The following is a 17,839-nucleotide window of genomic DNA, read 5'->3' as shown; positions in this document are numbered from 1 at the left end:
TAGAGATACATATAGTGTAGGTGTGTGTGTGTGTGTGTGTGTATATATATATACGAAACTGAGTAACTCTGTTGTATACCAGAAAGTATCACAACATTGTGAATCAACTATATTTCAATAAATATTTTTTTGTCTTTTTAGAGCCCACCAACAGCATACAGAAGTTCCCAGGCTAGGGGTCAAATCAGAGCTGCAGCCGCCAGGCTACAACACAGCCATAGCAATGCAGGATCCAAGCTGAATATGCAACCTACACCACAGCTCATGGTAACGCTGGATCCCTAACCCACTGGGCAAGGCCAGGGATTGAACCCATGTCTTCATGGATGCTAGTCAGTTTCGTTAACTGCTGAGCTACAACGGGAACTCTACATTTCAATAAATTTTTTTTAAGAATTAGCTCTTCGAGGGACAGAGACCTAGTCTATTTTATTTACCACTGTGTTACCAATGCTTAGGACAGTACCTGGCACATGGTAGACATATAATAAATTCTATCAACTACATGAATACACAAAAAATTGTTAAAAGTCTGATTACATTTGAGAAAATTCTTGATTAAAAACTATCTTTTAACAGTATGCAGTACTAAAAAATATTTTATGAAGACTGAGCACACGAATAATTGTTGATTACAAATAAAAGAAATTTAAACACTAACTCTTTATAACTGACCTTAGTAATTTCCTCACATTTGAAAATAAATTTACATTAAATTATTTATTGAGACTTCCTGGACAAACTACAAAAGCATCTGAAACAGGATGTAGCATAACTTTAAAGTTACAAATTACAAAAAAATGAGAAAAATATAGTGCAAAATATTATACAATCTAAGTCAACTTACCATGAAGGTTTGCAGGCTGACCCAGTAAATAACTTCCAGAATTCTCTGTCAACCTCAACTAAACTGCCTTGAATTATGGCTCCAAGTAACCCAAAGTTTTCAGCTTGTATTTGTTCAGAACTTATACCTCGGAAGGTTATAGACCAAATTTTAATCCAAATTTTCAATAAATCTGACTTATGTGAGCTTTCTAAGTTTGATTTCTTGCCCTGACACAATGCAACTTCCATAAGGCATCGTAACACGTAAGGTGTGCGCTCCCCACGTCGCTGTTGCGGTAGAAGCTGGTATAGTATCATCAGCAATGGTGACAGCTCACAGTTAGGTAAACTTGCAGGATATTTTGATATTAACTGAGTTGCAATCTGTAACCTAAAAAAGGTATAAATAATTTGAAAAAATTATTCAACTCCATTAAGAAGCTAGAAGAAAATATAGACATAGTATCCTTATAATATCTTAATTAGAATATCATCATTTTCCATACTACTCTCAAAATAAGCTGGCTCAATATTTATTAGGCCTTACTTCTTCAAGAAGATTGACAACATTTTGGCCAGCTGAGTAACTGTCATATTTTGCTTACACAAAAACTTTATATAACTAAATTACCAACATTCTATTTCTTAGTTATCGCACCCATCCCTGCTCTTTGGCCGCGAATAATACTCCCTGGAACAGGAAGACAAAAATCTCAAAAGACTATTTTCCTTTGACATAAATTCGGTTAACTCAATAAATATTTGCTGCAAGTTCTCTAGAATAGGAACTGCTACTTGAGAATAGGAACATTATCTTATTCATCTCTCTTACCCCTAATGCTGAAAACACAGTAGGTATTCAATAAACAACTCCTGACTAGGAGTTCCCACTGTGGCACAGCAGAAACAAACCCAACTAGTATACATGAGGATGCAGGTTCAATCCCTGGCCCTCCTCAGTGGGTCAGGGATCCAGCGTTGCCATGAGCTGCGGTGCAGGTCGCAGATATAGCTCAGACCCTGCATTGACGTGGCCATGGTGTAGGCTGGCAGCGGTAGCTCCAATTCGACCCCTAGCCTGGGAAGTTCCATATGCCACACATGCAGCCCTAAAAAAAAAAAAAAAAAAAAGAAATCCTGACTAAAGGGACAAATGAAACAATCTGAAATAAGGCACCATCAAACTATAGAAAAGAAATGAGATTGAGCAATACACATCTAAACAAATACATTTTCCCCCACAACACAATTTTATTTAAATATTACATTAACATAGTAAAAATCAAATAGCATTGTTCACAAAAGTATGACTGTAATCTATAAATTTCCACCCTTAAAAAAGCTGCTTAACCTTTCTCAGTTTCAGTTTTCTTTTTGGTAAAGCAAAAAGGCTGAACTGTATGAATTCCATGGATTCCTACCAGACCTAGCATTCTGTGATTTCACATAATTCCACAATTCATTTAATTATTTAAATAGTTGTGAATGCTATGAGACAAAAGACACAGCAAATTAAAAAAAAAGAGTCTTTTATCATGGCATAATGTCCACATTTTTCTGGGATATCTGAATGCTATCTTTAATTTCTTCCTAACCTAATTCTATTAGAAAATGCTGTGCATGCTAAAATCTCTTTGTGTCGAGGTCTACAAATCAGTGAATTCCATGAGGCACATACTACCAGTTGCCTACCAGACAGCCATCATCCCTTCTTCCTTGCTTTGGCAATATGCTTAGGAAAGGTGGCCCTGATCTAGCCCCAGCAGAGGAGCCACAGCAGTTGATCTCAACATGTCCTGACAATTACCTTCCCCTCAGTCAAGTGACAGCTTTGGAAGTGGACACGTGATCTAATTCTGGCCAGACCAATGAGGTAAAGGATTCTAATGGACATCTTGTGAGAAAAATTAATGCGACTAAAATGATACTGAAAGAAAAAAAAATAACATTTTACCAAGGTACAACGTCAAAATCATTCTGTGACTTCTGAAGATGATCTTTTATTACTCCCCAGCCTAATTCTATTTTTCTCTTTTTGCAAGGTGCATTGTAATCACTAAATTCTCTTTGTGTAGTTGTGTAAGACTGAGAAATCTCCAAAGATCTGGTATCTTCGTTAAAAACCTGCAAAATAACACAGTGAAAACCTATTTTAAACCTACTTTTTAAATACTGCTGTAGTTTTCTAATGGTTCATTAGGGAAAAAACTGTTCCTCCTCAAATTCCTTATATGAATATACAGGGATGACATAAAACAAGAGTAACAGAGTACAGAAATATATGAATATGGTAATATGGTAACAAACATTTTACAGACTATAATGGTTCTCTAGAAAGCAGATATTACCAAGTAAGATATTACTTGGGAAAATTTACTAAAAGCACCAAGACATCTAAAGTAACGCAAAAAAACCTTCTAATTTCAAAGGGATTAAATCATAAATTTAGCATTAAGAAAATATTTGACAAGGAAAGATATCCTAGAATGTTAACAAAATCTCTGGGGGGGAAATTTTACTTAAAAAAAAAAAAAAACAATAAAAAAGCCTCTATTTTATTTATTTCTGCTCTGATCTTTATAATTTCTTTCCTTCTACTAACTTTGGGTTTTGTTTGTTCTTTCTCTAGTTCCTTGAGGTATAAGGTTAGGATATTTGAGATTTTTCTTATTTCCTTAGGCAAGCTTATATCACTATAAACTTCTCTCTTAGAACTTTTTGCTGCATCCCATAACTTTTAAATGAATGAAATAGAGTATTTTTAAAAAAGAAAAGATCAATGAAGCTAAAAGCTGGTTCTTTGAAAAGACTTTTTTAAAAAAGTTGATAAATCTTATCAGACACAACTTAGAATAGATTTATAAGGAGATCCTGCTGAATAGCATTGAGAACTTTGTCTAGATACTCATGTTGCAACAGAAGAAAGGCTGGGGGAAAAATATAATTGTAATGTATACATGTAAGGATAACCTGACCCCCTTGCTGTACAGTGGGAAAATAAAAAAAAATTATTAAAAAAAAAAAAAAGTTGATAAACTTTTAGCCAGACGCATCAAGGAAAAAAAGAGGGTCCAAATCAATAAAATCAGAAATGAAAAAGAGAAGTTGCAACTGACACCACAGAAATACAAAGGATTGTAAGAGACCTCTATGAACAAATACATGTCAATAAAATGGACATCCTAGAAGAAATAAACAAATTCTTAGGAAGCTACAATCTCCCAAGACTGAACCAGGAAGAAATAGAAAATGTGAACAGACCAATCATCAGTAATGAAAATGAATCAGTAGTTTAAAAACTCTGAACAAACGTTCAGCACCAGATGACTTCACAGTTGAATTCTACAAACATTTACAGAACAGTTAATAGCTATCCTTCTGAAACTACTCCAAAAAAAAAAAAAAAAACTGCACAGGAAGGTACACACTCCCAAACTCATTCTATGAGTCCACCATCACCCTAATACCAAAACCAGACAAAGATATCACAAAAAAAAGAAAACTACAGGCCATAAATGAGCAAACCAAATCCAACAATAAATGAAAAGACTCATATGCCATGATCAAATGGTATCTATCCCAGGGGTGTAAAGTTTTTCAATGTTCACAAATCAATCAATGTGATATACCACATAATTAAGCTGAAGAAAACTATATGGTCATCTCATTAGATACAGAAAAAGTTTCTGATAAAATCCAACATCCACTTATGATAAAAACTCTTCAGGAACTAGGCATGAGGGAACCTATCTCAACATAATAAACACTATGTATAATAAACCCACAGCTAACATCGTACTCAACAGTCAAAAGCTGAAAGTATTTCCTCTTAGATCAGGAACAAGACAAGGATACCCACTCTCACCACTTTCATTCAATACAGCTTTGGAAGTCCTAGACATAGCAATCGGAGAAGAAAAAGAAAATAAAAAGAATTCAAATTGGAAAGGAAGAAGTAAAACTATCACTGTTTGCAGATGACATGATACTATACACAGAAAATCCTAAAGATGCCACCAGAAAACAACTAGAACTCGTGAATTCAATAAAGTTGCAGGATACAAAATATACAGAAATCTGCTGCAATTCTCTACACTAACAACAAACTATCAGAAAGAGAAATTAAGGAAGCAATCTCACTTACTACTGAATCAAAAAGAATAAAATACCTAAGAATAAACCCACCTAAGGAGGCAAAAGACCTGTACTCTGAGAACTGTTGAAAAAAATCAAAGATGAGACAAAGAGATGGAAAGATATACTGTGTGCTTGGATTGGGAGAATCAATATTGTTAAAATGACCATACCACCCAAGGCAATCTACAGACTCAAGGCAAATCTCTATCATTACCAATGGCATTTTTCACAGAACAGGAAGAAAAATTTTCAAGATTTGTATGGAAACACACAAAACCCCAAATAGACAAAACAATCTTGAGAAAGAAGAATGTAGCTGGAGGAATCATGCTCCCTGACTTCAGATGATACCACAAAGCTACAGTAATCAAAACAGGTTGATCCTGGCACAAAAACAGACATACAGATCAATGGAACAGGAAAAAGAGCCTAGAAACAAATCCAGGCACTTATAGTCAATTAATGTACTTCAAAGGAGGCAAGAATATACAATGGAGAAAAGACAGTCTCTTCAGACACAGCTCAGATCTGGTGTTGCTGTAGCTGTGGTGTAGGCTGGTGGCTACAGCTCTGATTAGACCCCTAACCTGGGAACCTCCATATGCCCCGGGTGTGGCCCTAAAAAGACCAAAAAAAAAAAAAAATGGAAAAGTTTATCATCAATTGTCACTAAGTTCATATTTGTAAAGTAGTTATCCTTTAAGTTAGAACGGCAAGTCTAAATATTTACAGAGTTTTGAAAGGAACGGCTACATGTACAGAGTAATTTTACAGGCTTTTTACAGACACAGTAAAAGGAAAACTAATGGGAAATCACAAAATGTGACAAGACCTACTATACCTGGTGACAAATATCTGCCATCAATTCAATCAAGTTCTCCTTGACAGCAATATTACGAGATCCAGAAGAATATTTCCCTCTGCTTCCTATACGACTTATTTCATTAACTAGCAGATCATATAGGTTGTATAAGATACTTTTCCACTTTGCTGACTCATAAGCACCTGTAATTTTAAAAATTAATTAAAATATAATTTACGTACACAATCCACATGTACTACCAACTCTCACAGAACTATTCAGCTGTTAAGGTACAAACATTAGAAGATATCTGGTCCAGCCTACTTAGTACTAATGCCTCTTCCGGCAATATCCTTGACAAGCTCTATTTCATAATGATGTCCATTTCACACTCAGTTAACTGCATTTCTTATAAAATTCTTCCATCTTCTGATCTAACTTTCTCTAATCAATTCAATCAAAATTTCAATCCAGCTTTCCCTAATTTCTTCTCTTCCCCAAGACAAATACAATTAATATGTCCACTCTTTTAATATGAGAACCAACTTCTCTGCATGTCTTTGTTCAAAAGGAAAACATTACCAGTTTCTTCGACTAATGTACAAATAACTGTTATCCAGACTTCACATTGTCCCAGTCATCTTTCCCTAGACACACTCCAGTAAACTTACGTCTGTCTTAAAAGGTTGATTCTACAAAATTTGGTGAGCATAACACTCCCAACTGTGACCTAATGAGTATGGGGAACAATGGGGCTATTGCTTCCCACAAACAAAGGACCATAAAATCCATTAATGTATCCTAAAACTATACTAGTGTTTCTAACAGCCTCATCATCTGCCAGTTTTTAATTCATCCTAAATATGTAGTTATCTAAAACCTTAAACATGTCTCGCCATCTCCTAATAAGCCTGATTTTCATTCTGATGAGAGCTATATGAAAGACGAAAAAGTAAGACAAGCCACCATTCTTGGACCTACAGTGGTTTCACGGACTACAAATACATCTAACTATACCTACTGGAAGAGTACATAAACATAGACAGCTGCTTTTTTTTTTTTTAATTTGAGTACAGTTGATTTACAATATTATATTAGTTCTGCTATATAGCAAAGTGACTCAGTTTTACACATATATATACATTCTTTTTCATATTCTTTTCCATTGTGGTTTATCACAGAATATTGAATGTAGTTTCCTATGCTATACAGATGGACCTTGTGGTCTGTCCATTCTACATACAACAGTTCACATTTGTTAACCCCAAACTCCCAATCCATCCCTTCCCTCCCCCACCCCCATTCCCTATGGCAACCACAAGTCTCTTCTCTATGTCTGTAAGCCTACACAGTTGCTTTGGATGAAAAGCGGCTACAACAATTTTCCTCCGTTTTAGCTATTACTCATTGAAGAATGATTCCATGATAAAGTCATTATACTAGCCATGATGAATTGGTCCAAAGGCTAATACAAGCCAAAGTCTCAAATGTGGCCTAAGTGTGAAGGAACTCATTAATTCCAGTTCCACCCTGTAAAGTTCCTATCTACTGACTGGATCTACACCATCTGAGGAACACCTTCCTGGTGAAAGACAAATGTAAAAGAAGGAAGGGAGGATAAGTCACTCATCTCTGGTTTCCTAGCAAATGGCAGCCTGGAGTGACTGTGAGGTTTAAGGCAAGATGTATTTATCTTCCATAGCAACTGACTAATCTGGCTGGTTCAATCCATATTTCTCTTATTTTAGTTTCTAATAAAAGCAATAAACAAGATAAATAAGATCCTGACTTCTCTAAATTCTTGTACTCTTACAGACTGTGTCACACTGCTTGGCAATGAGTTATTGCTGCATAATCAGCTCCTAGAGGGAACAGTGTCTCATATTTGTTTGTCTTCCTCATAAAACCCAGCATTGTACCTAACAAATGGTAAGGCTACCAAAGCTTCAAATTCTTTAAAAAAAAAAAAAAAAGGTGAAAAATATCTTCATGACTATTACCAAGCACAGTAATCCAAAAGAAGATCATAACCTCCTATAACATAAAGATTTCAAAACTTAAGTCTCTGTATTTCATGAAGAAGCAAATTTGAAATAGCAAAAACTTTCCTTATACCTTTTTCTTGAGTTTTGGCTCCCTTTGGATGATGCACATAAACTTGTAGTTGAAATAATTCAACAATTACTTCTTTTAAGGAATCATTAAGTCTATGTTGAGTCCAAATATAAAGTAAGGTAGGAAGAATTTTATCTCCTAATTCACACACTCGAATTCGAAAGTTAGCAGCCAAAGTCTTGAGGAAGATAACATATGCTGCTAAGATATGATTCAGACCGGGAGAGCTCTTTTCTTGTCTGTAAGAGAAAATAAACAGATGGAACTTTATGTAATGGGCAGAAAAGGCACAAACTGAAGACATTTATATGAAGTTGCACACTGAAAGAAAAAAGTCAAATTTTCAAATAAAAGTAGACTTAGTTTCAGAATTATTCAGAAAAAAAAATTATAGCAACACTACATAGCAACAACAAAAAATGGCTCTTATTTGGCACTAAAAGATCACTCCTATTAACTCTCCCTGCTGCTAAAACATTGTCAAAAATTACACAATATTAATTTGTAATACCTACCATTTGTAAAATGTTTAAAATTGTAAATTGGGTAATGTCACAAATATAAGCTATTAAATTTCCAAAATATATTCCTATTTCATTTTATTTTTAGTACATTACATCTATCTTCAAAAAATGGAGAAAATGAAAATAACTAGAGGCAATATAGCTTTCCTCATTATTAAAAAAACAAGCCACATCTTCTTACTCAGGAACATCATTTCATGTTCAGCATGTGGGATATTCAGGTAGTGTCGGACCTAACACTTTCTGGGAAAATCCACCAGTTCTAATATTGTTGGCCAATGCTTCTTTAAAATTGGTAATATTTTCAGTTACTGAATCTAAAACACAATCTTGAAAAAAGATCTAAATGGATTCCCATTACAAAACAAAACTGATTAGATTACCTTGCATTTTGAATAGCCTTGGTAAAAAAATCCAAAAATTCGGAATTCAATCCATCAGTCTGTGAACAGCATCCTTTGGTCACAGCTTGAATTATTCTAGCCACCAAAAGTCTATTAATATCTTGTGAAGGTTTAAGATACAGCGTGAAGTATATAAGGAACAATTCTTTAAAAAAAAAAAAATCATGTTTTAAAAGAAAACTATCAAAACATTTAACTTATTGTCCCAATTCAAATTGTTTCAATAAATCCAAACTAAAATTTCAATAATCCCACAGACAAAACATTAAAATTTTACTACTTCATATTTAATACAGTAAAAGCACTCCATTAAATTTTTTTTTTTTTTTTCATTTTAGGGCCACACCTGGAAGTTCCCAGGCGAGGGTTCAAACTGGAGCTACGGCCATTGGCCTATGCCACAGCCACAGCAATTCGGGATCCTATCCATGTCTGTGACCTACACCACAGCTGATGGCAACACCACATCTTTAACCCACTGAGTGGGGCCAGGGATTGAACCCAATCTCATTGATACTAGTCAGGTTTGTTTCCACTGAGCCACAACAGGAACTCTAACATTTAATTTTAAATATTAAGCTGCCTTCAAGACAGTAACTATAGGCAGGAGAGTACTATGTAACATCAATTTAAGAGCCAGACCTTGGGTAAACTATTTAACATCCCTAATCCTATATTCCTTCAGGCCAGCAAAGCCCTCTCCAAGGTACATTTTCCACAGTTTTGTTTTGCCCTAATGCTATTTGATTAATGTATGTAAAGTGTATCAAGAACTGTGAACAGGTCTGAGACTTTACTTGTTACCAAACAGGAGTTCCCATTCTGGCTCAGTGGCAACAAACCTGACTAGTATCCATGAGGATGAGGGTTCAATCCCTAGCCCCGTTTGGTGGCTTAAGGATCTGGCATTGCTGTGAGCTGTGGTGTAGGTCACAGATGCAGCTCGGATCTGGTGTGGCTATGGGTGTGGCGTAGTCCAGCCACTGCAGCTCCAATCTGACCCCTAGCCTGTGAACTTTCATATACTGCACTTGCAGCCTTAAAAAGAGCAAAAAAAAAAAAAAAAAAAAAAAGGGAGAATACTTGTACCTTAGAATGCCAAAAGTATAAATTAGAATGCAAGTTTCGGATTTCCTGTTGTGGCGAAGGGGAAACAAATCCGACCAGGAACCATGGGGTTGCGGGTTTGATCCCTGGCCTTGCTCAGTGGGTTAAGGATCCAGTGTTGCTGTGAACTGTGGTGTAGGTTGCAGACGCAGCTCAGATATGGCATTGCTGTGGCTGTGGTGTAGGCCAGCAACTGTAGCTCCGATTAGACCCCTAGCCTGGGAACCTCCATATGCCGCGGGAGCGGCCCTAGAAAAGGCAAAAAGCCAAAAAAAAAAAAGAGTCTGAAAAAAAGCTATCAGTGTCTCTGCTTATATGACATGCAGAAAGATAAATGCATTTAGAATTACCTCCAAAACAATGAAAAGTAAAGTTGCTAAGGCAAGATTTGCTTCCCATAAAGACATAATTAGGAAGTCCTCTGTTAGCAAAGTGACTTAAGAGTAACACCTACGGATAGCCTCCTTTTCAAGTGTACATGTCACATAATTCTGCCAAAATAGCTTAAAAATCAGTAATGTTAAATACAAAAGAATAAGGGCAATGTAAAAAACTCAAACATTAAATGGTAAGAAAAATGATTTTTCAAATGATTCCTATCACATCTGACTTTAGTTTACCAAACATTACACAAGTGCTTCCTAAGGTTTTTACTACATGTAATAGCTAAATAATAGTAAAAATGTGATTTAATATACATCAATTTGGAGATCAGAAAACAGGGATAGTTATCGTTATCATTTCCCTCTTATTACTTGGCAAGGGCAAAGTGTGGAAATAGGGAAAGCCAACAATGCAACTGTCTCTAATTAAATATCAAGTTTCGGAGCTTTTAATGTTAGTGGGGGAAATAATTCCAATTCCCACAGAATTCAGAGAGTCCAACTTATTCCCCTAAATGGTTAAAAAAAAAACTGATATAAGACATTCAACAAAAGTTTCAGAAGAGGGGAGTTCTCATCGAGGCGTAGAGGAAACAAATCCGACTAGGAACCATGAGGTTGCTGGTTTGATCCCTGGCTTTCCTCAGTGGGTTAAGGATCCAACGTTGCCTTGAGCTGTGGTGTAGGTCGAAGAGGCCGCTCGGATCCCGTGTTGCTGTGGCTGTGGTGTAGGCCTGCAGCTACAGCTCCGATCAGACCCCTAGCCTGGGAACCTCCACTGGCCGTGGGTGCAGCCCTATTAGGACAAAAGACAAAAAAAAAAGTTTCAGAGGAGTAGAGTCCTAACTTCTTAAAAAAAAAGCTTCAGTGCATGCCTCCAGATGAATTAATTTCCTCAATCAATTCAACAATAAAAGGCCAGAGCAGATGGCAAAATAACATGATACTAAAAAAGAGCTTCTGGAGTTAAAATAAAACCGCAAATGACACAGAAACAAGACACAGCCCTGTGCGGCTCCAGGGTGCAAGAGCCTTTCTGTATCCCCTATTTCTTGTTCTTAGGAAATGGGCCTCATTCAGCTTCTATGACCTTCCGTGAGTTCCTAGGGACAGGCTCAGACAGTTGCAGATCAGGGAAAAGAAGGGACGCAAAGACAAGGGAGGAAGAGTCAAGGACAGCTTAGAGTCCTTCCTTCCTGGCTTAACTGCACCCTAAACACAATCACCTGAAAGCTAAAGATTAAGCATTCTAAGCACCATTGCCTGAGGGTTAAATATTATTAGCACATGATGTTCTTCAGGAACTTTCCTAGTTTATTCTAATCTCTGGTCAATATGCCCTTTTCACAAGTACTACTATTCTAGGCAATAAACCAGAAGACCACCAGCATGATCATACCATGATCTCCTGACTCCAGGTTTGATGATTAAGATTTCCCCAAAGAAAGAAGACCATATATTCACCTTCAACCCTGATTCTTAGCCAGAAACCTGTTTTTCTCCTTTTAACTATAAAACTTCCCGCAATCCTTCCCAAGGCAGGGGGGCAGTCTTTAAGGCTTCAGCCTGCTCTGACCCTCCTTTACCTGGCAAAGCAATAAAGCTACATTTTTTCTACTTCACCCAAAACTCTGTCTCTGCATTTTGAATCGGCACCGGCAGACAGAGGCCAAATTCTGGCAACAACGTCATTAAACGTAGATTTTACACTTGGTATTTTACAGACAATCATGTCATCTGCAAATATGAACACTTGTATTTCTTCCTTTCCAATCTGTTTGCCTATTATTTCCTTTCTTGCCTAATAGCCCTAGCTAGGACCATTTTTGGTGACAGATGTGCCAATGTATCCTAGATATCACCACCCTATTCTCCAAAGGCTGACACAAGGCTTACTGAGGGTCATGTTTGGGACCCAGTCTCCTTTCTGTTCAGAGCAACAGCAAAGGCTCCAGAAACGAAACCAATCCAAGAGGCAAGAAGGCCTTTATTCATACGGGAACAGCAGAACATTATGCAGAACACTAATTAGGTCATGGTCAATGCACTCAAATAAATCCATGGCATTCTAATGTTTGATTCCTTGTTTTTTTCTGTCATTGAGCTGTCAAGTCTCTGAGGACAGAGATGGTATCTTCCAATTCTGTAATTTCAGTTCTGATAGCTGGCACCTAATACATTATTAGTTATAATAATTTAGGAGGTACAAAGTACATGAAAACTAAGCATCAGATTCTATAATCATTTAATTTTACTAAGGTACTGTTAAACTGTGAGGTCATTTGGCGGCTATAAATAGACTCTGACAGCTCTTTTGGTAAAATTTCATTTCACAAGGGAAAAGTCAAAAACAACAAAATCCAAAACATACCTCGCCACTGTTGCTGAGATATTTCACACCAGTATTTCCTCACTGAAAGAATGTCCTTCAGCAATATATTGCTATAATCAGCTCCATAAATGGGATTGTTAGATGAATCTCTCACTGTATTCATGATATAATTCAAGAGTTCTTGACATTTTAGCCTAGGTGCTCCTATTTAAACATAAAACAAACAAAAAGATATAAACCTTAAGAAAAATATGCTAAGGACACTAGGAATGGCAATTATATAAATAATTCCATTTGGGAAATTACTATTAACTAATCTCGTTCTTATAGAACAAGCATTAGGAAACTATGGCCAGGAACAAAATTCAGCCAACCACCTGTTTTTGGAAGTGAAGTTTCACTGGAGCATAGACCAATAAAACTTTATTTATTTAAATATTGCATACGGCACTTTCATGGTAAAATGACAAAGTTGAGTAGTTGAGACAGGTACTACATAGCCTGCAAAGTTAAAAATATTTACTATCCAAAAAACAACAACAACAAAAATTCACTATTTGGTCCCTCCCCAAAAAGTGTGTCAATCCCATAGAATTCTATAGCAAAAACAATCATTCATTACATACTTAATAATTCACAATTTCTGGCATTAGACCTAAAATAACCCAAATTTTCTATGTATTTTTTAATAAAAAACTGAATTTATTAGAAATAGGATCATAAGGAGAATACCATTTACTTTGAAAAGCAAAATTATTTTTAAGTTCTATAACAGCACTTATAGCATATAAGTATCTAAGTCTGTAATTTTTACTTTTATTCCTTTATTAGAGGTCCTGAAAATTCAGCATTAATGATCACATTCTCGAAGGTAACAAGGTACATTTAAAAATTAACTGTTGCAATAAATCACAGATGAGATTTATCATTCTTCAATATTAACAACCTTAAAATTGCATATAAATTTTTTGTTGTAAGCTATGAATTGTAGGCCAGCAGCTGTAGCTCCAATTGTATCCGTAGCCTGGGAACCTCCATATGCCATGAGTGCGCCCCTAAAAGGGGACAAAAAGACAAAAAAAAAACCAAAACTACCATGAGATACCACCTCACACCAGTCAGAATGGCCAGCATTAATAAGTCCACAATAACAAATGCTAGAGGGGGTGTGGAGAAGAGGGAACCCTCCTGCACTATTGGTGGGAATGTAAGTCGGTACAACCACTATGGAGATCGGTATGGAGATACCTCGGAAATCTACCCAGAGAACTACCATATGACCCAGCAATCCCAGTCGTGGGCATATATCTGGACAAAATTTTCCTTAAAAAATACACATGCACCTGCATGTTCATTGCAGCTCTATTCACAATAGCCAAGACATGGAAGCAACCCAAATATCCACTGATAGATGACTGGATTAGGAAGATGTGGTATACATACACAATGGAATACTATTCAGCCATAAAAAAGAACAAGACAATGCCATTTGCAGCAACATGGATGGAACTAGAAACTCTCATACTTTGCAGTCAGTCAGAAAGAGAAAGACAAATACCATATGATATCACATATCTGGAATCTAATATAAGGCACAAATGAACCTTTCCACAGAAAAGAAAATCATGGACTTGGAGAATAGACTTGTGGTTGCCGAGGAGGAGGGGGAAGGAGTGGGGTGGTTGAGGAGCTTGGGGTTAATAGATACAAACTATTGCATTTGGAATGGATTAGCAATGAGATCCTGCTGTGTAGCACTGGGAACTACGTCTAGTCACTTATGATGGAGCATGATAATGTGAGAAAATAGAATGTTTACATTTATGTGTAACTGGGTCACCATGCTATACAGTAGAAAAAAAAAATTGTGGAGTTCCGCTCGTGGCTCAGTGGTTAACGAATCCGACTAGGAACCATGAGGTTGAGGCTTCGCTCCCTGGCCTTGCTCAGTGAGTTAAGGATCCGGCGTTGCTGTGAACTATGGTGTAGGTTGTAGACGGGGCTCGGATCCCACGTTGCTGTGGCTTGGTGTAGGCCGGTGGCTACAGCTCAGATTCGACCCCTAGCCTGGGAATCTCCATATGCCGTGGGAATGGCTCAAGAAAAGGCAAAAGACCCCCCCAAAAAAAAAAATTATTGGGGAAATAACTTTAAAAAAAAAAAAGAAAGAAAGAAAAGAAAGAAAACGACTCAAAGGAGTCCCCACTATGACACAATGGGTTAAGGAAATGACTGCAGTGGCTCAGGTCACTGGGGAGGTGCCTGTTCGATCCCTGGCCCAAGACGGTGGGTTAAAGCCTCCAGTCTTGCCACAAATGTGGCTCAGGTCACAGCTACAGCTTAGATTTAATCCCTGAAACAGGGAACTTTCACATGTCGCAGGTGGGGCCATTAAAAAAAAAACAAAAAAAAACTACTCAACGGTAGAAAAGAAACTCTCAAAAGGTACCTTTAATCATTAAGGCTGCCTGAGTGCCAGGGACATATAGGTAGGATCTAAGAAGAACAGGTGTACCTGAAATAATATTTTTTAATCCTTTCAACACTGAGATTCTATAATTCCATGCTTGAATACATTACTCAAATATTTGAATCTACAGTATTAAAAATCATTATTTCTACTAGAAATCAGAGTTAGCACTCAAGTTTTATCTCCCATATTCAGGCCAATCTCATGTAACAATAACCTAATAAACCAAGTAAACACCACTTACTTTTATTTGCGCATTTGATGAAGTATTTGACCAAGCTACTGATTTCTTGCATCTTTTTCTGCCTGGTGGCTTGTGTTGAGGCTGATACATTTTGTTTTGCTGTTCTTAGACATTCCGTTTCTTTCTGAATATATTTCTGTAAAAATCTTCAAGAACATGACATGGAATTTCCAAAACTCATTATATGCTTAAATTATCATGATTTATAAAATTATATGATTATAATAACAAAAAGTGCTTCATGCCATCATAAAGAGCATCTTTTAAACCACACTGCTTCAATGAATGTACCAGATAAGCAATGCAATTACATTTCTCTTTTAAGCCCTAACCTCTCAAACCAATTTAGAGTCTGGTCTACAAAGCTCTTAATCCGTAACCACCACGGTTTTCTATTGTTTTAGTGCTTGCTTTCTCATTTTATCATTAAAAGCCTGCCATGCAATTACTGGCTCTCAATTCTTTCTCACCTCTTTCTGGTATTCTATATAAGGTCTTACCTCTTTCCTAGGCAGCTGGTAATGTTCTAGCCTTTAAATGAATCTAGAAGATATTCATTAGTTGAGGGTGCCAGGTATATATTTGGCCTACTTGATCAACTTATGCAAAAGAGTATTCATCTTTAGATACTAACTGTATTTGTGCTATCTGAAATAAACTAAGCAACTGGAGAAGTTGCATGCAACTTCTACCCAGTACCAAATAAGAGCTCACAAATACGCAACATGCAACAGTCTACCCAGTACCAAATAAGAGCTAACAAATAAAACAGATTATCTGTTCTGAACACTCAAAACAAGTTAAATACTCGTATTTCCCCTTGATTGAAAATATTCTTTCAAGTTTCTCAGTATTCTATATTAGAATATTTTATGCATCTCTCCTAAGTCTTACGACCTACTTCTAGTTATAAATGGATTCTATAGTTGAAAATTACATCTTAATGTAAAAAGTATCAATTGTTTGCCATTTCAGACCTGCAATGAGTTGTGTCTTTCCAGTGCCTGAGTTTTGTGCTTTTAACTGCATTCATAAAGAATTATCATAAAATTCCTTTTTACTTTTTTATTATAGCTTAACATAGGGCAGTTACCAAGAGCAATATTTAAAGATGTCAAAGTAAAAATAAAAGACTTACTACAACTTCTCTAATTTTAAGTCTTATGAATAAACTGATACAAAAGAAACACTCTCTAATCTTAAATGAGTTCTAAGATAGTTTATTAAACAAATGATTCACAAATTATAACTTTTTTATATAAAATTCCTTTAAAAATTATGTTTCAGGAGTTCCTGTTGTGGCTCAGTGGGTTAAGAACCCAACATGGTGTCCATGAAGATGTGGGCTCCATTCCTGGCCTCACTCAGTGGGTTAAGGATAACAGTGTTCCCACAAGCTGCAGCAAAGACTGCAGATGCGGCTTGGATCCAGTGTTGCTGTGGCTGTGGTGTAGGCCGACAGCTACAACTCCAATCTGACCATGGCACAGGAACGTCTGCATGCCACAGGTACAGCAAAAAAAAAAAAATTTGGAGCTTCCATTGTAGCTCAGCAGATTATGAACTTGACTAGTATCTGTGACAATTCAGGTTTGATCCCTGGCCTTGCTCAATGGGTTAAGGATCCAGTGTTGCTGTGAGCTGTGGTATAGATCACAGATGAGGCTTAGATCCTACGTTGCAGTGGCTGTGGTGTATACCAGCAACTGCAGCTCCGACTGGACCCCAAGCCTGGGAACTTCCATATGCCACAGTTGCGACCCTAAAAAAAAAAGCAAAAAAAAAAATATATATATATATCATTGTTTCAGATAAATATTAAATATCAATTTCATGTGCAAAGGACAATAATATACATGGAACAAAGATAAATTAGACCTACAGACACAAAACATATTATAATAAAAATTAAAAAATGAAAGAAAAAATAAGGACAATAACAAATTAAAATGGAATACCTAAAAGCAGCATCCCAATTCAAATACTTCCCCTGTTTAGAATCTGAATGCTGATCTAAATGCTGAACAGTTTCAGGATCTTGAATCAGGTGCCTAAAGTTCTCAACTGCCTTCTGAAAATGAAAAAAGAACAAAATAATGGGTTACCAATCACACACTTATTTCAAAGAACGATTAAGTTTAAGTAATTTAGTACCCTTCGTTCTGTAGCTCTATCATGTTCTAGTTGACGGCAGCAAATAAGGAGATCATTAAGTGCTAGACTCATGGTTCAGAAGTTCAGAAAATGCATTGTTGTCTATAAAAAAAAAAGTAAATTATTTCAGGCTATGGTAATAATATATAGTTAGACCTAACTGTATAATTAAAAGACATACTGTAATACACAATGATTTTTCTTACTATGCCCTGATTTAAATGAGATTTTCTTAGAATATAACAAAACAAAGCTTTAACACACAAATGTGCATTGACTGTGTAGCAGCATACAAATAAGAAATTTCTAATTTACTTCATTGTTCTGAGACCTCTTCTA

The 17,839-nt window shown here is 36.3% G+C and overlaps 1 protein-coding gene across 1 annotated transcript in view; it reads right to left on the bottom strand.

The window, feature by feature from the left end:
• The window catches only part of ATM (ATM serine/threonine kinase), a 125,046-nt gene that overhangs the window by 102,751 nt on the left and 4,456 nt on the right, over window positions 1-17,839 (bottom strand). The window contains 9 exon segments of the mRNA XM_047752106.1: window positions 848-1,219; window positions 2,783-2,952; window positions 5,807-5,970; window positions 7,883-8,121; window positions 8,790-8,955; window positions 12,672-12,836; window positions 15,347-15,492; window positions 17,305-17,417; window positions 17,501-17,602. Of these exon segments, the coding sequence (XP_047608062.1) occupies window positions 848-1,219; window positions 2,783-2,952; window positions 5,807-5,970; window positions 7,883-8,121; window positions 8,790-8,955; window positions 12,672-12,836; window positions 15,347-15,492; window positions 17,305-17,417; window positions 17,501-17,572 (1,607 nt within the window). The 5' untranslated portion in view covers window positions 17,573-17,602.

This window comes from Phacochoerus africanus, chromosome 11 (assembly GCF_016906955.1).
Source record: "Phacochoerus africanus isolate WHEZ1 chromosome 11, ROS_Pafr_v1, whole genome shotgun sequence".
NCBI lineage: Eukaryota > Metazoa > Chordata > Mammalia > Artiodactyla > Suidae > Phacochoerus > Phacochoerus africanus.
Note: the sequence above shows the minus strand (reverse complement) of the source record. Positions and strands in the feature narration are given on the sequence as shown.